This window comes from Megascapheus bottae, chromosome 2, assembly GCF_031878675.1.
Source record: "Megascapheus bottae isolate mThoBot1 chromosome 2, mThoBot2.hap1, whole genome shotgun sequence".
In the NCBI taxonomy this organism is placed as follows: Eukaryota; Metazoa; Chordata; class Mammalia; order Rodentia; family Geomyidae; genus Megascapheus; species Megascapheus bottae.
Genome location: NC_143510.1, coordinates 38,326,863 through 38,352,289, shown reverse-complemented (window position 1 = coordinate 38,352,289; position 25,427 = coordinate 38,326,863). Strand labels below are relative to the sequence as shown.

The 25,427-nt window shown below is 42.4% G+C and overlaps 1 protein-coding gene across 1 annotated transcript in view; it reads right to left on the bottom strand.

Annotated features, from left to right (window-relative positions):
* Window positions 1-6,925: 6,925 nt before the first annotated feature.
* Window positions 6,926-25,427, bottom strand: part of Gxylt2 (glucoside xylosyltransferase 2) — a 32,602-nt gene continuing 14,100 nt past the window's right edge. Inside the window, exons 3-8 of the mRNA XM_090353097.1 lie at window positions 22,948-23,140; window positions 20,432-20,563; window positions 13,557-13,808; window positions 11,756-11,879; window positions 8,585-8,757; window positions 6,926-7,337 (exon numbers count right to left, since the gene is read on the bottom strand). Of these exons, the coding sequence (XP_090209223.1) occupies window positions 7,155-7,337; window positions 8,585-8,757; window positions 11,756-11,879; window positions 13,557-13,808; window positions 20,432-20,563; window positions 22,948-23,140 (1,057 nt within the window). The 3' untranslated portion in view covers window positions 6,926-7,154. The remainder of the gene's footprint in view (window positions 7,338-8,584; window positions 8,758-11,755; window positions 11,880-13,556; window positions 13,809-20,431; window positions 20,564-22,947; window positions 23,141-25,427) is intronic.

Here is a 25,427-nt window from a genome sequence, read left to right as displayed (position 1 = left end):
TTATATGGACCATAAAAATCACTAAGGAGTGTGGAGGAAAACACTTATATCAACTTAAAACTCTGGGAGCATTTCAGTTTGGATCTGTTTTTGTTTTGTTTTAGGGATAGGGTCTTGATATGTAACCCAGGCTGGTTTTCAACTCATGGGTTTTCAACTCCTGTCTCAGCCTCCTAAATGCTGGGATTATAGGTATGTGTCACTATGCCTGACATAGTGTGTGTGTGTGTGTACACCAGGGCTTGAACTCAGAACCTCATACTCTCATTCAGCTTTCTTTCTAAGCTGACACTTTTTCACTTGAGCCATGTCCCTTGTGGCTTTTTGCTAGCTAATTGGAGCTCAGAGTCTCCAGGGACTTTTCTGCCTAGGTTGGCTTTGAACCTTGATTCTGTAGGCCTCAACCTGCTGAGTAGCTAAGATTATAGGTGTGAGCTACTATTACCTAGCTTAGTTCCCCTATTTCTGAAATGTGTACTAGCTAATAAGTCAGGCTTAATTTTGTTCAATAAAATGTAGAACTGTGAAAAACTAATTTTCACATCTCCAAACTGTTTTTTCTTTGTCAAATACATAAAACCATTAAAGGCAACTAACAATTTACATTATAGCAATTTTATAAGCAAAATAAAATATGAATTTCTTTTCAAAAATAGACAAATGTATTTATTAAATACTTCCTACAGACAGGCTTCAGAACTTATTATTTAACATTCTAAATTTCTAAGCTTGAAATCATATGAGAGAACACAAATCTAAAATAACACAAAAGGCATGTATTTAAAGCTTTTAATTCAAAAACAAGGTAAAACAGGAGATAACTTTTAAAAACACAAGACAGTAATTTATCACCATATTTTTATCCCTTTTTAATCACTGTAACAATTCAGTTTCTTTGCAGACTTCTTTATTATGCTAATTTTATCCAAAAAAAAATTCTCTTTGCTGTCTGTCCTGGAGCTTGATCTTCAGGGGTTGACCCTAAGCTTTTTGCTCAAGGCTAGCACTCTACCACTGGATCCACAGCTCTACTTCCATTTTTTTTTTTGATAGTTTTAGTAGAGAAAAGAGTCTCACAGACTTTTCTGCCCAGTCCCACTTTGAAGTACTTATTATCCTCCATCTCAACCTCTTGAAGAGTTAAGATTATAGGCAGTAGCCACCAGGGCCCAGTACAAACTTTTTTTTTTATTTTTTGGTGAGTCATGGGGCTTGAACTCAGCCTGGTCATTGTCCTTGAGCTTTTCAGCTCAAGGCTACCACCCTACCCCTGGGCCTAGGCATTGTCCCTAGCTCTTCAGCTCAAGCCTACCACCCTACCCTTGAGCCAAGCCCTACTTCCCATTTTCTAGAGGTTAATTGGAGATAAGAGTCTCAGGTCCTTTTGTGCCCTGGCTGGCTATGAACCTTGATCCTCAGATCTCAGCCTCCTGAGTAGCTAGGATTACAGGCATGAGCCACCATGCCGCCAAACAAAAATCTTTTTAAAGTTTTCCAACATTAAAAATTGCTTTCAGGGGGCCAGGAGTTTGGCCTAGTGGTAGAGTGCTTGCCTTGCATGCACAAAGACCCTGGTTTGATTCTTTGGTACTATATACATAGAAAAAGCTGGAAGTGGTGCTGCAGCTTAAATGGTAGAGTTCTAGCCTTGAGAAAGCCCAAGGCCAGTGCTTGGGCCCTGAGTTCAAGCCCCCAGGACTGGCAAAAAAGAGAATTGCATTCACGTCTCCTTGAGACTTAAAACAATGATTGTCTTTCATCAGCGAGACCATAAATGTATAAACCTGCTGAGGGCAGAAATCACACTAGATGCTTCCATGTTCAGAAATGAACGTACACAAATGCTTCATCTTGAAGGCTTACAAGAATATTTCCAGTTTTGCCTTATGAAAAACAAAAACTAGGACAAAGCTCTCCTATCTTTCCCAGAGAAATCTCATCAGTTTTAAATACCAACAATGTAACTGAAATGATTTGACCTAAGATTTGGATATAATTCTTTCACAAGTACAACAAATGTGCAACACACACATGCACTTGTTGAGTTGATTTCTTCTCTTTTATTACTGAAACATTCTTTTCATGAAGATTTGATCTAAGGATTAGAACTGTCATCAGAGAGATCCACAAATTCTGTCACTTGGTCACAAAAGCCCAGCTTCATAAATGATCAGAAGTTTACATCAGAGACTGAAAGTGAAAGGAAAACTGAAGACTATGAAAAAAAAGTGGGGGGTGGGGGAAGAAGCAAAATGCAAGAAAAGTTGAATGCCATGCTAAAACTGTTAATGGCAGGGGTTCTCATGAAACTCAACATAATGAACTTGGTCATGAAATCATGTTCTGTTTAGTTTATCAAACACATGCCATGTGTCTTTTGTGCATAAATACTAGTCAATACCTACACATAAGCTTAAATTTGATTGAATGTTGTTTTGTTCCTACAGTGGGTTGGAATAACTTTGTGATCAGTCAGTGAGTTATAATATAAATGATTGTGCATCGTTTGCCTTGCTTTTTGTTTTCTTTTGTACATGAGCATAATTGCAATAAAAGAAATATTGTCAAACCTAAGTCTATGTTCCTACCCATGTCAATACCAAATTCAGTGAAAGTCAAAACTCATAGGAAAGCACTGAATAGGAAACTAAGATTTCATATTACTAGTGAAGCTTACAGCATCATGCCCAAATGCCCATTTGTCATTTTAGAAGTTGAGGAAAAATGTGAATTGATTTTGTTGCCAGTTACATTTTTTAATATTGGAATTTTTAATATAAGTCACAATTTCTCAGGTTAAAACAGCAAGGAAAATATCAGTATTTTCTAGTGAAAGCTATTGGAATCTTTGATTTCAAGGCATTCAAAACTATGGTCCTGCCCAGTGTTAGTGGTCACACCTATAATCCTAGCCACTGAGGCAAAGATCTGAAGATCTTAGTACAAAGCCAGCGTAGGCAAAAACAAAAACCAACCAAAAACAAGGCTTAAGTGGTAGAGTGCCAGCTATGAGCAAAAAAGCTAAGTGAGAGTGCAAGGCCCTGAGTTCATGTTAGAATTCCACTGTGACATGGAACAATTTGACAAGGGAGGAAACCAGAAGAGAAGAGGAAAGAAGGGACAGGAAGGGAACAGGGAGGAGAGGAGAGGAAGAAAAAGGACTAAAGAGGAGAGGAGAGAGCTGGCTCTTCCCAACATAAATTCATGTGACTGATGGGACTGGAGCCCAACCTTTGGCAAACTTCAAATTATAGATCTCATGCTTGAAAATTTATGGCTCTCAGATTTCAAAGACATTACTTTTCAAAGGTGTTTGCTGGGAGTTAACTAAAGGCAGACCAGATATAGCCCTGGGGTAACATTCTAGCACATTAAATAATTCATTTCAGGCTACAGTATAGGAATTCCACAGTGGAAAAATCATACCCTGTTCTAAGGTGTCATAGTTTTTCATTCTAGAATGTTCTAAAAATTCTGTCACTGATCTTTGCTGGCAACCATGCCCCTGTATTCAGTGGACATCTACATCAGAGAGTTGTGAGTAAACCTGGTGGTCATAAAAAAAAAGGATTGTTGGTTTTGAAATATGCATGGTACATTCAAGATCTCTGTACATATAATCTATGTGCCATCTTATGGGTGGCACATAGAATACACAGACACAGAATAATGAATGGAGTCACCTCTGGGTAAAATGAGGGAATATAAGATTTTCACATCACAGTGACTGCTTCCCTAAAAATAGTAAGCAGAAGACTGCCCCCCAACTGATCAAAGGAAAGTATGAGTATGATCTTTACCTTTTAGATTTAAATTTGTGACATACTAGTATGAATGCCCTTATATTTCTCTGAGCTCTGAGATTTTCATCCCCTGCCCAAGATATTTTCTGCTGATACAGCACCCATGATTCACTGGATTCTGATATTGATAGTGACAACAAAGTAAGATTTTTGGTTTTACACCTTCAGATTGTTTTCTATATATAGTGGAAGGTATTCAATATTTTTATCTCCAATAACTTTCCTTTAAAAACAGAATGCAAGTTGGGCACAGTGGCTCACACCTGTAATCCTGGCTACTCAGGAGGCTGAGATCTGAGGATCAAGGTTCAAAGCCAGCCCAGGCACTAAAGACAGTGAGACTCTTATATCCAATTAACCACTAGAAAAGCGAAAGTGGTGCTGTGGCTCAAGAGGTAGAGTGGTAGCCTTGGACTGCAGAACTCAGGGACAGCACCCAGGCCCAGAGTCCAAGCCCCACAACCAATTAAAACAAGTGAACAAACAAAAAAATCAAAATGCATCGTACCCAGACCTGTCTTATATATAAGCAATTTTGTGGACCATGCTCATTTTTTGCATGTTTATCTTGTGAAGATGACAGAGGCCCCTTCTCAATTCACTAGACTATTGGAGATATCATTTATACAAAAGTCATTTGGGATAAAGTATTATGAGCTGAGTGCTGGTAGCTCATGCCTGTAATCCTAGCTACTCAGGAGACTGAGATTTGAGGATCACAGTTCAGAGGCAAACCTGGGCAGGAAAGTCTGTGAAACTCTTACCTCCAATTAACCACCCACATTCTCCCCAAAAGCCAGAAGCAGAGCTGTAGCTCAAGTGGTAGAACAGTATACTCAGGGAAAAAAAAAAAAAGCTAAAGGGCCCATAGTTCAAGCCCCAGAACCAGCACATACATACACAGAAGAATTTTGTCAAATGTCCCCATGCAGAGACTGCGGTTGACTTCAGAGCCTTTTGGCAAATAGAAGACACAATTCTTCCACTGTAACAAGACCTTAAGTATGGCTGCAAGGTTTCTTGGTTAACATTGGTTAGCCCTTGAGAAAACTCTTTTTTAAAAAAAGAGTGGCCTTGGGCCTGGGAGTTTGGCCTAGTGGTAGAGTGCTTGCCTAGCATGCATGAAGACCGGGGTTCGATTCCTCGGTACCACATACATAGAAAAAAGCCAGAAATGGTGCTGATGCTCAAGTGGTAGAGCTCTAGCCTTGAGAAACTCCAAGGACAGTGCTCAAGCCCCGAGCTCAAGCCTAGGACTGGCAAAAAAAAAAAAAAGAGAGAGGCCTTTCTCAGATTGGTAGGAAGTTTAATTTTCTTGTCAATGGAACTATCTGAACTATTGAACATAACAAATCTGAAGTTCTTTAATTTCTCTTCACTGCATAGGAGCTCACAAAAGAGACAGGAGAACACCTAGAGACAACCTTAGAAATAAAATATTTTTTGTCTATCAGTAGCTGAATGCAGAATTACAATTCTTGGCTAAAGAATTTCCCCCGGCAGTGCCTCAAAAGGCTAAACATAGAGCTCCCCTATGACCCAGCAATTCCACTACTTGGCATTTACCCAACCATCCAGAAACAAGGACATACTAAACCCACTAGCACAACAATGTTCATTGCAGCACTATTCACCATAGCAAAGATATGGAACCAACCTAGATGTCCCTCAGTTGATGAGTGGATCAACAAGATGTGGTATTTGTACACAATGGAATTCTATGCTGCTGTCAGAAAGAATGACATCGCCCCATTTGTTAGGAAATGGAAAGACTTAGAAAAAATCATATTAAGTGAAGTAAGCCAGACTCAAGGGAACTTAGGCTCAATGGTTTCCCTCATTCGTCATAATCAGTAGAAACCTTGGGCTCTACTAGCAGAGATCTGCAATAAGAGCAAAATCTTGATACATAAGGCCATATAATGTGAAGCTAATTGAAAGGACCTCCAGGATATTGAAACAAAAGCCATATAATGAATGATTGTTGTTCTTAATGTACTATGTTGTCTCTCATCTCCTTTGCTGTCCCTTGGTTATCTCATATTGTTATAGTATCTCACTTTGTTATCTAATATATTGAATTTATTTGTATTTGGATATTTGAAATTTGATAGGGAAGGGGGGAAAACCAAGACGTGTGGGGGGTGTGGGGGGGGAGGGAAATGGGTACCAAGACATGTGAAAGGGTATCAATGTATGTGAATTAATGCACCTTCTATCTGGCAAATATCATGTAACCCTTTTACTAATTACAATAAAAAAATAAAAAAAAGTAAAAGAATTTCCCCCGGGGCTCAACATAATTATCAAATTTCTTTCAGAAGCTATTGTTGCATAGAAATTTCTTATGATTGAGTCCTCTGCAAATCTAAGGAAGTTTTAAAATAAATATCCTCAGATAGCTGCTTTATCACACTGTCCAACTGGCCAAAATCTAAACACTTCTCACATTGCAAGTTAGGCGAGTGCTACAGACATAAGGATCTCATCTAATGTTTTAGTTTGCTGCACAAAAACCATAGCACAGAAGCTGGCTTCTATGGAGGTAATCTGTTTAAAATACCTAGGATAACAGAAGATGCAGAAAGAGTTTTGGAAATGGTTAAAAAGTGAGGGGAATCTGGAAGGAAAGACATTAAAACATTAAGACTGTCCCACTGGTTCGTAGGATTGTGTCTAATCTAATCTTGAGTTTGGCCCATGACCTCGAATTTGCTTTTTTTATGTATTACTTTTTACAACAAGGGTGTATGAGGAAGTCAACTGCATAAAAAAAGTATGGGAATATTGGATAAATGTCACACCCAGCCTACCACCGAAATGGTGTCTAAAACACTGCATAGGAACTGGAAGGATTGGAACAGTTCCTTTTTCACAGCTTAAGTCTGCTGAAACAATGCTAAATCTATAATAATGAGCGTTGTCATTGTTTGGTGATACTGAGATTGAACTCAGAGCTCTACCACCTTGCACCATCCCCCAGTCCTTTGGCTTTTTTGTTTATTTTCCAGAAAGGGGCTCCTGCTAACTTTTCCTGGGCTGGCCTAGGACCTTGATCTTCCTGTCTCTGCCTCCCAAGTAGCAAAATTACAGGCTGGTACCACCATACTTGTATGTATATATATATATATATATATATATATATATATATATTATTGGACAGAGATAAATGGAATTTTAGGAAAAAAAAGAAGTTACAAAGGCTTATTCCATTTTAGGGATAACTAATTAAGCAATGTCTAACAAGGTCTTTAAAACTCAACAGCCATGGAGCACCATTCAGCAATCACACACAAAAGACCCCGGTCATGTAATTACTTCCATTTCTGTGGTGACAACAAGATGAAATGTTCAGCGTAGGTGGCTGGGACCAATGTGGATGATGACATGTCTCTCATATGCTCTTCTCATTGTTTTCTCAATTTGCTTCAGGAATACCTGGGGGATGCGGCCACACAAAGTATGCACGGTCTCCAAAAACTTCAGCTGGAGGGGGTAATACATGGATTGAAAGAGATTGTCTTGAAAAGGAAACTGAAAGATGATAAAGAAAGAAAGAAAAAGTGAAGTTACTGAAATGCTGTTTAAAACATCAATCACTTTTTCTAACAAATGACATGGAGGAGTCAGGTGACTTAAGCCGTTGGGCATCTACTGCTATGCCCAACTATTGGTGGAGATGAGATCTCACCAACATTTTGCCTGGGCTGGCCTTGAATTACAATCCACAAGTCAGAGGCACTAGCTGAATGTTTTGTGGTTGTTACATCGCAGGAGTCATGCTTTCTGAAATAAATCTTTTGAACTGAGTCATGAATACTGATCAAAATTTATTCTACTCTTGTGGAAAGAGGTCAAGTCACCACAGACATTTTATATGAAAAGACTTTAGAAAGGGGGAAAAAGCTAGAAAAAGAAAAGGTTAAGGGGCAGGGTGCTGCAGCCTGAGAAGACAGTGGTAGCCTCTCTGTTTTCCTAGAGCAAGTTAGAGCTTTTAAAGTTCAGCAGAAATATTGCTGCAGTATTGTTTAACAGCAATACAAGTTTCTTCCCAGCCTAAGCACAGCCTCAGGATATTCATTCTCTCCCAGCACAATCTAGACCAGCGATAATGCTCAAGAACAGGCCTCAGTCTCTCCTTTCCAGCTATAGATCAGAACCAGTGGAACCCTGGCAGTTACCTTTCATCCTTTTCCCATCATGCCCACATGCAAACCCATCACCAAGTTCTGAAACTGTCTTGACAACGTAACAACCCTCTCCCAACTCCCCGCAGTCAACTCCTGTTCTCACACAAGCCAGTGCTGGCCTCCACTCCTGCCTGTGTGACTGCAGTTGGTCTCACAAACAGCCTTTGTGGTCCATTCTTGTGCCCCTGCTACCAACCACTAAGGTGGTATTTTCAAACATAAATCAGAGAGTGTCACTCTGCCTCATGGGCTTCCACTCTTGAAAGAAGTCCAACTCCCCCGTTGTTATTTTTTATCCTTCCTTCCTGGGTTGGTTTGTTTGTTTTTTTTTTTTTTTTATCATGGACTTTCCTGCTCAGGTTGACTTTGAACTACAATCCAAACAGCTCAGCCTCCTGAGTAGCTAGGATTATAGGCATGAGTCACTAGCACCTGGCTTGAATAATGCTTTTCTTGTATTTCTTTTCCACGTGATGGCAAATTGCACAGGAGTTATCTGAGGGAATACATGGCCTGCAAACGACCTGCTGATAGGATGCTGTCCTCATAAGCATGCGTCTCTGGACTGGCAGTTGACCAGGGTTCACTTACATCCCGTATGGCCTCATAGAGGGCTCTGAAAGTCGGCTGCTTGTCATCGTGGTAGACGCCCCGGTTCCCATGAACCACCGACACACCTTCGCGCTCAGCCTCTTTGCAGTTGCTCCCATACATGCAGTGGTCGGGACGGTAGTTCCACTGGCACGGGAACACATAGAGACACTCTGCAGAGCACAAGAGGAGACACACCACCCCATCAGAGCCAGCTGTGGGCTGCATGTCTGGTGAATTGTAACCTTTACTTCGAGTCAAGGACTGAAAATACAACTGTTGGGATTGTGTAGTTTTATCCTGAAAAACAAAAAAAAAAAAAAAAAGAGGGAAGCAGTACAGCGCATAAGACAGGAAGACAATGGGCCGGGAGTTTGGCCTAGTGGTTAAAGTGCTTGCCTAGCATGCATGAAGACCCGGGTTCGATTCCTGGGTACCACATACATAGTGGTGCTGAGGCTCAAGTGGTAGAGCTCTAGCCTTGAGAAAGTCCAAGGACAGTGCTCAGGCCCTGAGCTCAAGCCCAGGACTGGCAAAAAAAAAAAAAAAAAAAAGACAGGAAGACAAACAGGAGCACTGTAGAGACGAGGCCTGAATCCTGATCCTCATTGTGTCAAAAACGATGGAAGCAAGGTCCGCCCCATCACAATCCTGTGATTCAGTTTCCTCATCTTTTATATAGCCGCCTCCTCCTTATTATGAATTTGTTAAATGGTTAGCCAAGTGTCAAGCACAAAGCAATGTTCAATAGTGGTTGTTTTATGTTATTGACGGTCCTACAAAGTAAGGATCATGGTCAAGCAATGAATCCTCTTCATATGAAAACAAACAAAAAACAAAACAAAACAAACAAACAAACAAAAACTCTTATAAAAGCAAAGGAGAGCTAGAGCTGGTAGCTCATGCCTGCAATCCTGGCTTCTGAGGCGCCTGATCACAGCCCAAAGCCACCCAGGCAGGAAAGTCCTTAAGATGCTTATCTCCAATAAACTACCAAAAGAGCCAAAGTAGAGTTGTGGCTATCCCGGAGTAAAACAAGTTCAGGGACAGTGCCAAGGCCCTGAGTTCAAGCCTCAGGATAGGAGTCTGCATGCATGTGCACATGCGTATGCATACACACAGAGCAAAGAGGCTAGGTGTGGGTGGATCATGCCTACAATCCTAGCTACTTTGGAGCCTGAAATATGAGGACTGAGGTTTGAAGTCAGCTTGGCCAGACAAAACTTCAAGATTCTTAGCTGGGTGCTGGTGGCTTACTGTATGCTAGCTACTCAGGAGGCTGAGATCTGAGGATTGCAGTTCAAAGCCAGCCAGGACCCAAAAGTCCATGAGACTCTTATCTCCACTTAACCACCAGAAAACCGCAATTGACGCTGTGGCTCAAGTGGTAGAGTACTAGCCTTGAGCTGAAGAGCTCAGTGGGACAGCTCCCAGGCCCAGAGTTCTAGCTCCACAACCAATTTTTAAAAAGTAAAGCTGAACTAGAATAGGAAGTGGGACATCTCCAGAGATTTGGAGGAGGGGATTCATTAATGTCAGCTTTCAACACTACTGCTGGATGTACCAGCCCTGGCCTAGAGGTGGTCTGACTGGTTTAACAGGGAATCCTGGGAGATCAAGGTCTCAGGCTGCCTTTGTGAGGAACAGTAATTCTTCTCAAGAAACCAAAGCAAGGGCAACATCAGTGGATTGTTAAAACCAGTATGCGGCATTTTAGTCACTGAGGAGCTGGGGTAAGCTTAGAAATCTCCATTTCATGGGTAGGGAGTGAGTGCAGGGAGTACAGAGGAGACTGGCCTGCCACCCCATCACAGGCTTTGAAGGAAAGCCAAGCCCACCAGAGCCTTCGCACTAGCATGCTCGTGGTTGGCACGTGACAATCTGTCCCAAAAGGGATGTGTTAAGCATGACTGTCAGGACTATCAAAGTCAGATGTTTAAAAGAAATATCACAGCAAAATGTTCAGCTTTTTACCCACAGCTGAGGAAAAAGCACAGTGAGTGTTTTTTAAATTCCAGGTCTTCAACCTCAAACCATTACCATTTATGTTTGTTTTTATCTTTTTTTTTTTTGTCAGTCACGGAACTTGAATTCCATTTAATATTATCTCCAATTAACTACCAGAAAACTGGAAGTGGTGCTGTGGCTTAAGGGGTAGGGCAGTAGCCTTGAGCTGAAGAGCTCAGGGATGATGCCCAGGCCTAGAATTCAAGTCCCACAACCCAACAAAAAAAAAAAAAGAGTAAAATATGATTTTTATCTAATGACAAATAAGATTTTAGTAAAGGGGGAAAAAGGGGACATTTTATTCACTTTAGGTAGTAACATGAAAACAGACTGGAAAATTTCCTCTCTCTCTCTCTCTCTCTCTCTCTCTCTCTCTCTCTCTCTCTCTCTCTCTCTCAGCACTCTAGTAAGTCACTGATTTAACAATATATAATTCTTAACCCTGCCGGGTGGGGTGGCTCACACCTATAATCCTAGCTATTCTGGAGGCTATCTGAGGATCCAGGTTCAAAGCTAGCTCAGGCACTAAGTCTTATCTCCAATTAACAGCTAGAAAACTGGAAGTGGTGCTGTGGCTCCAGGAGTAGGGCGGTAGCCTTGAGTTGAAGAGTTCAGGGAAAGGGCCAGAGCCCAAAGTTCAAGCCCCAGGACCGACAAAAAAAAAATGTCTTTTGCAAAAGGGGCTGTAGGAAACTGAGTCCTTTAGTCTAGCCTCTCTTAATCTTGAACAAGTGACTTAACTTAAAGTCTCTAGAATCAAGCTCAATGTAGCTCAGACAGGACTCACCTAGATTAGACTTTTTATTTCATTGTGGGTCTCATGTCCACTGTGACTGCAATTCTTGGAAACATGCTGAGGCAACATGGCAAATATATTCTTAGGAAATGAAAAGGAGTGTTAGGGGTGTGGCCTTTTGTGGCCAGGAACCCACCTCTGTTAGAGAGTCAGGGATAGCAGATGAAAGGGCAGGCGCAAGAGAACACAGGTGCCTCTGTGCACCACTCAGGTTCTGGTCATTGCACCCAGGCCTGTAATGTGTGGTGGGACACACATAGATAACACATACATATGCATGCGCACACATGCATACACAACATGGGCACATAGCACACATACACACACACACATGCATACACACACACCACTGTTGAAAGAGAACCTACCTGGGTTGAAATAAAAGATAATGTTTAGCAAATCCTGGTCCCCCCAGGTGATGGCATTCTTGTACTTCTGGTACAGAGGCAACAGCATGTCTTCCCAAGCCAGGCCTGTGGGACTGAGGCTGTTCTGGAAGACAAACCATGAGAGCAACTGAAGCAAGGAAATGCCCCTTGCCAAGGAGAAAGCACATAAGTATGTGTTTGCTTTTCCTCCAGCTGGAGGAGAGATCCTGCTACCACAGGACCCAGAACAGAACAAAGTAAGGGCTGAGGTTGTAGAGTCTTTTTGCATGGGTGCTGGATAGACTAAGAAATGGTTCAGAAAACCATGCCTGAAATCAAACCTTCCTTAGATTTCTTTTTTTTTTTTTTTTTTTTTTGCCAGTCCTGGGCTTGAGGTCAGGGCCTGAGCACTGTCCTTGGACTTTCTCAAAGCTAGAGCTCTACCACTTGAGCCTCAGCACCACTTCCAGCTTTTTTCTATGTATGTGGTACCGAGGAATCGAACCCGGGTCTTCGTGCATGCTAGGTAAGCACTCTACCACTAGGCCAAACTCCTGGCCCTCTTCCTTAGATTTCTTATCTGTGAGGAAACACATCACAGAATTAAGGTTTCTTAAGCAAAAATATCTTGCATCTATCTATTCATTGTCTGTCCATTTGTCTATCCACCTATCTGCTTATTGAGAAAAGATTTTGCCAGCTTTCTGGCTCTGCCCCTGGAGTTTCATGATTATAGTTGTACATTTGGCTATAAATAACTTAAAGTAAGGAAAGAAGTCAGGGATGGTGGCTTATGCCTCTAATTCCACACTCTGAATGGGAGTGAATGGCAGTGGAGGATGGAGAGGCAGAGGCAAGAGGATTGTAAGATAAAGCCTAGCTTGGGATACAGAGTGAGGGCTTATTACAAGCAAGAAAGCAAGCAAATATAACAAATTACCTTAAAGTAAAAATAGATAATATTCAACCAGTACATTACAAAATTAAAAAGTAAAAACATTTCTTTCATCTCCCAGTTTTCCTAGAAGCATCCACAATGAATGGCCTCTTAGGTATTCTGGGAATTTCTAAGTCATAAAAGTCAGTACAGGAAGCAAGATGGCGCCGAAACAATAGGGACCCAGCCTAGCTCACAAAAGTCAGTATAGCTCATGGCAGTAATCCTAGCTACTCTGGAGGCTGAGATCTGAGGATCAAGCTTCAAAGCCAGCCCAGACACAAAAGGATCTGAGACTCTTATCTGGGTGCTGTTCCTGAGCTTTTCAGCTCAAGGCTACCACTCTACACTTGAAGCTACAGCATCACTTCCAGCTCCACTTCTGGTTTTCTGGTGGTTCACTGGAGATAAGAATCTCACAGCCTTTCATGCCCCAGCTGGCTTTGAATCTTGAGTAGCTAGGGTTACAGGTGTGAGCCACCAGTGTCTGACTCTCAAGGAGTGACTTTAAAAAAAAAATCCTTCCTCTTCTTTGCTAGGAGACCATGCATACCCTTGCACAAACTCCATATACTTGTGTACCTATCTCTAGAGTCATTCTAAGAAATGTTGCAGGATATGTGCTATGGAATTCTGAAATATTGCCTGATAGTCCTACACAGTACCTTTGTGAAAGCTTTATATTACATAGCCATCTGGACTTTTCCTAAACATTCTATCACCTTCCACTTTCCTCTGGGTTTTTTCCATCCCTACCTCTAGACCACCTACTGCAGACACTAAATCAACACATGCTCATTTTTGGACAGACCAGGATGGAAAGACTGCCAATCTTTAGATGAGGACTTGGAAGCATTTCCTTACCTTGAACTGGGTACTTCTTATGCGTGTTAAATTCATCAGCATGACTCCCGAGTTAACGCCTGCAGAGCCATAGAAAGGGTGCCTAGCAAAGCGGCTGTACCAGCCTGTCTTTGGGACTTCATGCTCGGGAGCCATGGCTGCAAGCTGGGTGGAATTAAACTGCCTCAGAAGCTTCCAGATATCATCAACAGGTCTCAGAAATAGAACATCAGTGTCCACATACAGAAGAGAGTCGACATCCTTTAAAATCACCTGTGCATGTAAAGAGTTGGGGGGACACAGAACAAAAAAGCAAGTCAGAAAAAAGGAAGTCAATGGATAGAATGATTCTGCAAGAAGCCCTGGTTAGTGTTGAATTCTAGAATTGTTGAATTGTACCACTTTGGGCCCCATTTCTCCCCTCTCCTTTGACCTGAGGGATAATCAATGATTATCAATGATTGGGGATATAACAAAAGATAAGCCTTGATCTTGATTGTCCAGCTCCAGGATCTTGGACTATATTTGATTTGGGTCCATTTTTTCCAAAGGATAAAAATATCAGCCAGTTATTGTAGCTGTATTTTGTCCTTCAATTCTCCTGGAAGGTCACCTGTCTTTCTCTTGTAGTTCTTTTTTTCCAACAGGCATTGTTGTGCACAATTTCTAAACCAGTTTCTGCCAAGCACTTGGGGAAAGTATTCTGTCTGTATCCACTTTTAGCATTGATGGATATGGCTCTATCTTTCTAAAATGATCTTTTTAAAGCCAGGTATCAGGAGCTCATGCCTGTAATCCTCACTACTCAGGAAGTTGACACCTGAGAATTAAGGTTCAGCCTTGGCAGGAACATCTGTGAGATTTCTTTTTGGCAGTCCTGGGGCTTGAACTCAGAGACTCTGAGCACTGTCCTTGGGGCTTTCCTCAAGCCTAGCACTCTACCACTTGAACCACAGCACCATTTGTAGGTTTTTCTGTGTATGTGGTACCAAGGAATCAAACCCAGGGCTTTGTGCATGCTAGGCAAGCATTCTTCCACTAAGCCATGCTGCCAGCCCCACATCTGTGAGATTCTTATCTCCAGTTAGCTACCACAAAACCAGCAGTGGAGCTGTGGCTTAAGTGGTAGAGCAGCAACCCTGAAAAAAAAAAAAAAAAGCCAAGCAGGAGTGAGAGGCCCTGAGTTCAAGTGCCCATACGGTATACCTATCTCCACACACATACACCCACATACCCACATACCTAACCCTCCATCCCCCACAAAGACAAGTATAATTAGTCCCTGTCCTCATCAACAGCCCTTTGGAACAGATGCGCTAACCAAGAAGGCCTAGTTTGTGGTCGGAATTAAGCTGAGGAGAAATATAGCTTCCCTCCACTCCCCCCAGTATCATAATCCACTTATACCCTGGAACAGAAATAAGTACAGAGGCCCTTTTACTCTTTATCTGAGAATACAAAAGGAAAAAAAAAGTTCTTTCTCTATTGCCTCTCTGTAGCAATTATTGCTGGTACAAGCTTGAAGAGCCTTCTTGTTGGCTACATTATAATAGGAAGAGGAGTCGTTATCAAGAGGACAGAATCAGCTCCAGAATCAAGCTTTTGTTTTTCAGAGGGAGCTGGAAGAGGGGGCAGCCAGGGGCTGACTGTACCAATGGCTGTTGACTTTACTGCTCTTCCTGCTCCACTCCACCCATTGCTCCATTCTATCTCCAGCAACCCCACCCAGCAACCTGAACTAAATCAGGACCTTGGCCTCCTGCACACAGCCACTGGCTGCAAGATCTCCACAGGCTTTCCAGTTCCTATCCTGGCCTGACTTGCACAGTACAATTTGGTGGTCAAAGTTGGAGGTTTGGGGCTAGGAGTTTGGCCTAGTTGGCAGAGTCCTTGCCTAGCATGCACAAAGCCTGGGTTTCAATTCCTCAGTACCACACACATAGAAAAAGCCAGAAAAGGTTCTGGGGCTCAAGTGGTAGAGCTCTAGTCTTGAGAAAGCCCAAGGACAGTGACCAGGGCCTGAGTTCATGCCCCAGGACTGGCCAAAAAACGTTGAAGGTTTTACTTACAGTCCCAATTATTGGAAGTAGAGACTGAGAGGGTCCGACGAGGGCTAAAGTCAGTGCGACTCCATCTCAATCAATAAAGGGGACATAGTGTTGTGCATCTGTAGTCCCAGCTACTTGAGAGAGGAAGGTAGGAGGATCACAATCTGAAACTAGTTTTGGGGGAAAACCCTACATGAAGAAAATAACTGAAGAAGGGTTGGAGGAATGGCTCAAGTGCTAGAGAACCATTCACCTCTCAGAAGCTGAGTAGGTAGGACTGCAGAAATGAGCCACCAGGACCCAACTGCAATGTGACAATGCTGTCCCCCACTTTCAGGAGGATCCACAGTCTGTGTAATCAGGAACTGGCTTCAGTATTGCTGAGTGAAACGCTCTCTGTCCTCAAGAGCTTGAGTCGAGGAGACAGAGAAGAGGAAACTGGTGTGCACGTAATCATAGCTAGCACAGAAGCACACAGTAGGGTCAGGAGTAAAATCCAGGGAGACATCCCATTAGAGGTGGCAGTTAGGTTGAGAGATAATGATGAGCAGAGCAGGGGGACCGATGAAGCAGCATGTGCAAAGGCTCAGCTACAGTCCAGAGCAAACATGGCACAGAGGCACCTACTGGCTGTTGGGGGACTGAAGTTTACAGCTGGATCGTGGGGTGTATCGCTATAAAATCGGGATCTCTTCTGATCAACTTGAACAGGATCCTGACAGCAATGATGAAGTCAAGAAAGATCATCCTTGGGTCTGCCCACCTTTCCCACGACTAGCCCCAATAGTCCCAACTTTCAAACACACAGATCTGTCCATTCTCTCCTTCTCCACATCATCTCCCTGATGTCAAGGCACCTCAACATCCCCCTCCAGAATGCTGGGGTGCTCTTTGCCAGGTCCCTGGGGGCCCACACTTGTCCCCTGCACCACTCCCAGGAACCTTTCTTAGCACAGCTGCAGCTGCTCCATGTGCAGTATGCTTTCTTGTTCCATCTCACTGGTTATGGTGGCCAAGCATCCTGATGCATTCCTAAGTGCTTGGAAGTTTCCATATACCTTTTTTTTATTAAAGAATTTATTAACACTGATTTTTACATCGTATCTCAAATGACATGTTTAACAAGTGTTCAAGAAGGGAATCTCTATATACAATCACTGGCACTTAGTTTTTCGAACATAATCAAACATTAGGCTAAGGGTTTGTATATCATAGATACATATTAATCTATGAAATAAAACATGTCTATAGAGTCATAGGTTTTTATGTCTATGTAGTTATGTTTATATTTCCAATACATACCTTTTTTTAATCCAGTACTGAGCGTGAACTTGGGACTTGGGCACTGTTATTGAGCTTTCTCAAGGCTAGCCCTCTACCACTTGAGCCACAGCATCAGTTCGGACTTTTCTGTATATGTGGTACTGAGGAATCAAACCCAAGGCTTTGTGCCTGTAGGTGAGCACTCTACCACTAGGCCATGCTCCCAGCCCCAGAAACCTTTCCATTCTCCACCCTTCACTTCACTTCCTTGTCATCAGGAACAACGGCTGAGGGAATTCACCTGTTTCTATTTCCTGAGGCAAGGTTTTTTTGTTGTTGTTTTTTGTTTTTCAGTCCTGGCTTTGAACTCAGAGACTGAGCTCTGTCCTTGGGCTTTCTCAAGGCCAGAGCTCTACCACTTGAGCCACAGCACCACTTCTGGCTTTTTCTATGTATGTGGTACTGAGGGATCAAACCCAGGCCTTCGTGTATGCTAGGCAAGCACTCTACCACTAGGACAAACTCCTGTCCTCTCCCGAGGCAAGTTTTATGGTTCAGCATATTGTCTACCTTGGTGAATGTTTTTTCCTTTTTTATATTAAAAGATTTTATTAACACTGATTTTTTTACATCATATTTCAAATGTCAAGTTTAACCAACAAGTATTTAAGAACAGAATCTCTATATGCAATCACTGGTACATAAATTTAAGAACAAAATTAAACTTAAGCTGAGAGTTTGTATGTCATAGATACATATCGATCTATATATCATTATGTCTGTGAGTGTAATTAGCTCAGTTCAAAAGTTACATCTTCAGATGCCTTCCTCCCTAACTTATTCTCTCCCAAAATTCTGATCACCACCTAAAATGAACACACAGTTTGCTAATGATGATAATTATTACTTACACTCTTTTTTCCTGGTCATGCAGAATAGTAAGGAAGTGGAGTCTCTAATTCATAGTCCTATTTCTAGAGTCTAGCACATGCTAAGGGTCAGTAAGCACTGGTCAATGAATGTATGTATATCACTTTAGATGAGTAAATATATATTCATATACATAGACATGAACACATACACTTAGGGATAGTTTTAAACACCAATGGAAGGAATCACATTTTACATACTTCCTAATTATCTCTTTTCAGAATTCTCCTTCATCATCTCTACATTGAAAAAAACATTTTTTCTATTTGATCTTGCCAATGATCAAGCATTCTTCATGATACTGATAAAAAAATAGCTAAGTAGAAGGAATATCGGAAACTTGGAAAGTATTGTTCTGATTATATATTTTGGAGGGGAATGTGGCAGAACTGGGGACTGAACTCAGGACCTTTCTAAGCCATACCTTCATCTCCCTTTCTGATTTTTTTAAATACATATATTGGAAATTTTCACAAAGTAAGTATATGTTTATGACTAAAGAATGTTTGAAGCTTTCAGTCTTTTGACTTGAGACGTCAAGATTATTCATTAAATTATTAGCTTAAAATAGTCACACAAAAGTGAAAGCCCATTGGTTTTCATTTTTGCTTCTACTGTGCCCCCTTGTGGAATGACACATAACAGGAGTGGCCCCAAACACTACGAGTATAATCAGTTATAACATAGGCCTGGGAGAAGTTAAATGTCCTGCCAACTACACAATCTCTCTTATTTTGAAGGAGGGTTACTTTCTATTATCAGAAGCAGATAAGGGATGGCAGAATACATTTGTCATTCAAAATGGACTGCTAATTTAGTTAGGAATGTGAATGCAACCATATGGTCAGTTTGTTTTCTAAGTAGCATCAATAAAGTCACAGTTCAGTACCAGGGTAATTTCATATGAGGTTGCATTGGGTTACAAATATTTTAGCTAAGGTAAGGATACTATTTTGTAACTTTAACTCTGGGTGTTGTTGTTGTGTTTTGTTCTCAGTACTGAGGCTTGAGCTCAGGACCTATATATTATGCCTTAGCTTTTTTTTTTTGCCAGTCCTGGGCTTGAGCTCAGGCCTGAGCACTGTCCTTGGACTTTCTCAAGGCTAGAGCTCTACCACTTGAGCCTCAGCACCATTTCCAGCTTTTTTCTATGTATGTGGTACCGAGGAATCGAACCCGGGTCTTCATGCATGCTAGGCAAGCACTCTACCACTAGGCCAAACTCCCCACCCGCCTTCGCTTTTTTACCCAAAGCTAATGGCCTACCACTGAAGCAACAACTCTACTGCTAGCTTTTTGCTAGTTAGTTGGAGGTAAGATTTAGTCAGTAAGGTTAGTTGGAGTCTCATGGACTTTCCTGTCCATGCTGACTTTGAGCCATGATCCTCAGATCTCAGCCTCCTGACGATTACATTCATGAGACACCAGTACCAAGATAACTCTGGTTAACTTCTTGGACCCTTTCTCTCTCTTATCCCCAGACCCTTGTCACTCTAAAACCTTGTCCGATTCATATCTTGACACAAATGCCACTGCTTCCAGGAACCATCTGTGACCTTCCTCTGATCAGGGTGAGCCCTGTGTGACATCATGCAGGATACAGACTAGCTACTTCAGTCTTGATCATCTTTTCTAATGCCTGTCTAGACTTAAGTTTCAAGGAGGACAGGACTATGTTTATACTGACCACATATCATCACTGCCAAGCCAGGCCTGGCACCTGACATTCAAGAAACGCTTATGGAAGGCATGGATCACTCTGAAATATTAAGGTCAAATTCAAAGTTGCCTTTGCTTTTTACTGGTATTCTCAATTTGTATATACCTTAGCTGATTTTTCTATGTAGGATGTTATTTTGGTAGTACTAGGATTTGAATTTAGAACCTTCCATGCTAAGCAGGAGCTCTACCCTTTGAGTCATGCCTCTAGGCCTTTTTTTATTTGATTTTTTTTGAATAGTGCCTTGCCTTTACTCATTCCTCCTATTTACATTTCTTGGGTAGCTGGTATGATAGTACATGCCATCACATCTCACTTTTTTATTGGTTAAGATGGGGTCTCCTGCCTGAGCTGGCCTTGGAACCATGATTTTCTTGATCCCAGCCTCCAGAGTAGCCCACTGTGCCTGACCTAAATAATTTCAATTATTATTTTATTTTACTGTCAGAGTTAAAGTTTTTTTTAAGGAAGAAAAACATGCACCTTAAACTCAAGACTGAAAGGCAGAACCAGAGCTCTGGACCCTTCCAAAATAATACCTTAAGCTGTCTTCATTAAGTAGTAGTAATTGTTGAAAGACAAATACCGTTAAGAGAAGGTAACATTTACTGAGAACTGAGTGCCATAGCTATGGAGGAGATTAGGTTTGGGGGAAATTAGGGCCTTTGCTTAGGTCTCCGCATCTAGTAATTGGTACAATCATAGTCACAAATGAAACTTAACCACAAAGTGCTCTGCATGCTGACAGACCTGCAGCACTGAGGGAAATCCTTCTAGAACAGAGAGATCCTGTTGTCTGCATATCATGGGACACAGGGAAACCTACCTTTAACTGTAAGTGGAAAGTTTTTAAACCCACATCTCAGCTCATTTCCCCTGGTTCCCATGGCAAGTTGTTCCCAAGCTACATCTTATGAAAAACAGTGTGTCCCTACCGGAAGAAAGAGTCTCTGGGCCGCACAGGGTTTGAATAATTTCTTCCATTCCTGAGGGTTTCCAACAGAAAATGTGATGGGGTAGATTTTGTGCTCAAATTTCTTTGTATATGAGTCGGGCCATTGTCGTAACTGAAATACATGGAAAGCAAGGGTGGTTAGATACTAAAGAAATATGAAAAGACAGCCAGGGCTTCTTGGATGACCCTGTGGGAAATTGCTTAGGCAATTTCCATAGGAAGTCTAACTCCATCATTACTCTCAGCTTTGCCTTTTCTCCTGTGAAGCTTCCTAGGATTTGAAGCAAATGGCACCCAGTATTGGCAGGGGAGATGGAAAACTACACATAAACATTGCCAGGCTAAGGAAAGCATGGAATCCAAGGACCAACCAGGAAGGCAACTTAGAAACTGATCCCCACAAGCCACGGAGGCAGAGGTTCAAGGGTTTCCTCCACAACCCTGTTTCTAGTAATGACGGGCCATGAAAACGATGCACACATATACAAGGTACACATACAAACACACAGCCCAGACCTTGCTGCTCTGGCCCCATGGGAAGAGATGCCTTTGACCCTTACCATTTCTTGGATCCCTGGGCAGAGGCACAGATCAGATGAACCTGAATCCATTCCCACCCACCCCTTATTGGTCACAGAGCTTGAACTCAGGGCTTAGGCTCTGTCCTTAAGCTTTTATGCTCAAGGCTAGTACTCTACCACTTTGAGTTAAGAGTTCCATTTTTTCTAGTGGTTAATTCGAGATGAGACTTGTGGCTTTGAACCATGATTCTCAGGTCTCAGCCTCCTGAGTAGCTAGGATTTACAGGCAACCCGAATCTTGACTTGACCAGAGCTGTCAGAAGATGCATTTCCTCTTTTCTACCTGAAATGTTAAAAGTAACTACAACTTTAAACTAAAGTACCCACCCTATAGAAAGCAGATAGCACCAGGCTTATGCAACTCAGTGAGGCAAAACTCCCACAAATACAGAATTCCCCTCTCCGCCTCCAGAGGAATCAGGATGGCAAATGACATTTTGTTGGACTAAAACTGTAACCCTGAGGTACACCCACAATGCTGCAGTGTTGGGTGACTTCATCTGAATCACAGCAGTCTCAGCAGCAGCTCGCCAGGAGCCAATAAATCACCTAACAGATAGGGGGCGCTCCTGTGAATCTCTGCCCCAGGAAAGATGACATACAATTCCTGGCTGAGTCCCATAGTCTCACTGCAACCACACAAGAAGAATGATCTGCCCCATGACCCAGATGACAAAATAGGCTGAGATGTACTATATGTCTTAAGCAAGCCCCTATAATCCTTGCTTTCTAACTCTCTGTGATTTAGCCTTGCTCTGCCAAATGTGTTGTTTTTGGCATTTCTCCTGAGGGTGACTAGCCTGGTGACCGGGACCAGCACTGCTGGCCCAGGTCAGTTGAAACAATGCAATGTCTCTTTGCCAGCTTTAGACAGCTAAGCAGTGGCTTGGCTCATTGGGCCAAGGTCATGCATAGACGTCCAAGGCAAGCAGAGGCCTCGCCTTAGCTCTCCTTGTCCACGGGAAACACTCAAGATGGGAATAGCCAAGCACATACTGACCTGGTTATAGAACAGATGGTGGCTCTGTCATTAGTCACCAAGACAGGACAAGTCACTCAGCAAGAATGTCCAGTGCTGACTGGGAAAACAGCATGACCAAGTGGTTTTCAGAATAGATAAGCAAGTTCTACCAGCTCTAGAAAAGAATCCTGATTTTGCAAAAACACATCTTAATCTGTATACACACATGTATGTATATGGTTATGTAGTGTGTGCATCATTACATAGAATATGTCTAGACATGGAAACATACAACATACAGCCACTGCTATGGGTGTTAAAAGAAAATATAGAGGAGCTGGGAGCTGGTAGCTCAGACCTATAATCCTAGCCACTCAGGAGGCTGAGATCTGAGGCCTGCCAGTCAACACCAGTCCAGGCAATAAAGTCTTATAAGACTCATAACTATAATTAGCCTTGAAAGGCCAGAAGTAGAGATGCGTTGGAAGTAGTAGTGTGATGATCTTGAATTACAACATCAAAAAGTTCAGAAACAACACTCAGGCCCTGAGTTCAAGCCCTAGGACCAGCCCATGTATGCACACACACACACACACACACACACACACACACACACACACACACACCTGTCTTTTCATCTGTATTATTTGAATTGATTTCAATGAACATATTACTTATTATTCAAATGTACATCTAAAGAAAAGCTATCTGCCCTGCAGGTAGAAACCCTATGAAGGATGAAAACAGAAGCCCAAAGCATCATTCTGTTAAATCCTCCCAATCTTCACAAGGAGGGTGACATGTCCTTGAATTGTATGTGAAGCAAGGAAGGTCATACAATGGATCCCACAGCCAAGTACATTCTGCAGCTCCCACAGGGCACTCTGTCTGCCCCCGTTTATGCAAATTAACTCTGCCCTCGGTGATACCACACCCCTGTTTATGCAAATTCACCTGCTTATCAAACTCAGACTTCAGGGAGTCTTCAGTGAAGATGTGAAAGTGCATCTTCCTGTGGCTGAAGAGCACAGCTGATTTGAGCATGACCAGTGTCTCCTCCAGCCGATTGCCACAGGCCACCACGGCCAGATGGATCCAGAGCTCGCGTGGGAGCGCAGCATGGAAACTCCTGGCTTCTCCCGGCCTCCTAGAAAGAAGGCAAACAAGATAAAGTTAAACTCGGAGAGGAAACAAAACAAAACAACAACACCCAGAGCTAGTGAATAGTTGGAACATTTCAAAACAAGAAGCAGGCACAATCTGTTCTATTTTATAAAGTGATAAGCGTTTTTGACAATTCTTCCTGCTTAAGAGAAAAAGAAAATACCATTGATTCCCATATTTATCCTGGCAACAAGAGGATGAGTCACTGTTTGGATGGCTATAGGTGTCTGAGACTTTCTGCCAGTTCTCAGCTCTCCCATGCCTGCTGGCTGCCTACTGGCCCTTGTTTGGAAACAGCATTGCTAAGCTTCCACAGCTGCCACAGGCTGTGGCGTTCCCTCTTGCACAGGCCATGAAAATTAGATTTGGTGTAACTTAAACAGGAGGAGAATGGTTGGGGCTTTCCCATGTGAAACAGGCAACATGATATTCTCATCATCTGGATGTTTTTAGGCTGTGATGGGAGGCATGACCACTGGGGGCAAAGGAAAGCAAATGTGGGAGGTGAGCAAAGAAGACAATGTATACACCGCCTCCCCTCCCCACATCTCAGGAGGCTTGAAGAAACTGGTATGAATCCTAACAGTCTTGCCAAAGATTACAGAGGTGGTGGCTGTGAAAAATCAGCTTCCAGGGTAAAACCTTCTCCTAATGAGATACAGACAGGTATGGGAGGCAGGGTTAAACTGCACACGATCAAGGTATCAAATACTGTATCAACAGCTGGGAAAGTAATAAGAGACCAGAATCACCATCCAAATATTTCCTAGGAATAAAAGATTTGTTCCAGACAAGGAGGTCCAGCCAAGCCTCAAACATACCACTGAGAAATATTTGTAGGCAAGCTAACAGAAGTTGGCCTGGAAAAAGTATCCTGAGACAAATGAAACTCATTTACTTGCATAAAAGATTTGGAGACCAGGAGAACTTGGATGTCAAATGCTACCCTCTTTTCCAAAAAATCTCTCAAGGTCGAGTCTTCACACAGCTCTGTTCTTCACTAAATAATGGCCGTCTTGCTCCAGGTTTCTTTCACCAGAAGTAGGTTGAAGCTGTGGGTGGGGGCATCTGGAAAGCTTTCCCAGTTGATTACTTCAGAGCACGCTTAATAGAAGCTCTGTTTCATAGCTCACCCAAGCCCAGATGTGGCGTGTGCATTACTGAGACTCCAGCAACTTTAAGGATCACAGGGAATGAAGGCATTCTTTGGACACTGTCTGGGTTTTTTAATTCCCTTTGCATTCATTGTTTTCTGTGGCCACTGTCTCTTCACACCTCAGCCACTGTGACTGCCTTCTTGGTGATCCAACCTGATCTGTAAATCTGTAAACCCCACCCTGTGTGATCACTACAATGCTGGCAGGGATGATGTGCTAAGGCAAGATCAAGTCCAACCTGCTGCTCACTTAGAATGGCCCATAGCCCCATCTGAGTGGATGGTCATTCATAACAACAGTCACAGCCACACTTCTGTCATTGTTCTCTTTCACCTGCAAGCTGGCTATGCTGCTTTTAGACTTTCTCATGGGCTCCTTCTTTTCTTTCCTCCTCCTCTCCCTCCCTTTCTGCGTCCCTCCCTCCCTCCTTCCCTTCTTTCTTTCCATTCTTCCTTCTTTCCCTCCCTCCTTTCCTTCCTTCTTATCATTTGTCTGTATCTAAAACATTCTCTTGCTCTTTCCTCTGCTACTGAAGCTCATATAGAAACCAACAGATCTTTACTAAAAAGTCTATTAAGTGAACAGCAGCATTCTAGAATGACAGTAGTGAACAACACAGAAGTACCTGATCCAAAAGAGCTGTAGCCTAGAGAATAGGCGAGTAAAAGAGAATTAAGTCATTGTTAAAAGGTCTGGTAGCTAAGTAACACAGAAAGTCAAGAGTGAGACACAGGGCTAAGTGAGATTGGTCTCGGTTAAAAAAAAAAAAAAAAAGCCTTCCTGAGAAGTGGAAAGCTGCCAGTAAGTTCAGGGAAGGGAGAAGAGGGAGTGGTGTGAGCATCTCTGGATAGTCAGCATAAAAGCACTAAATCAGGGATGAGTCTGGGAATCATGAGGACCCCTTGCCTGCATGAGTCATATCCTTGTTATCTTCCTACACCTCTTGGGGTGAGGGGGGTTGTCATGCCCTTGATTAAATTCAACTCCCAATGAACTCCAATTAAGAGGCAAGAAAAGGGAAATATGCTATAAAGCTACAATGACAACCAAACTAAAGTCATGGAAGTTAATGTGGAGGCTGATGTAATCCTAGCTACTTGAGAGGTAGAGAAA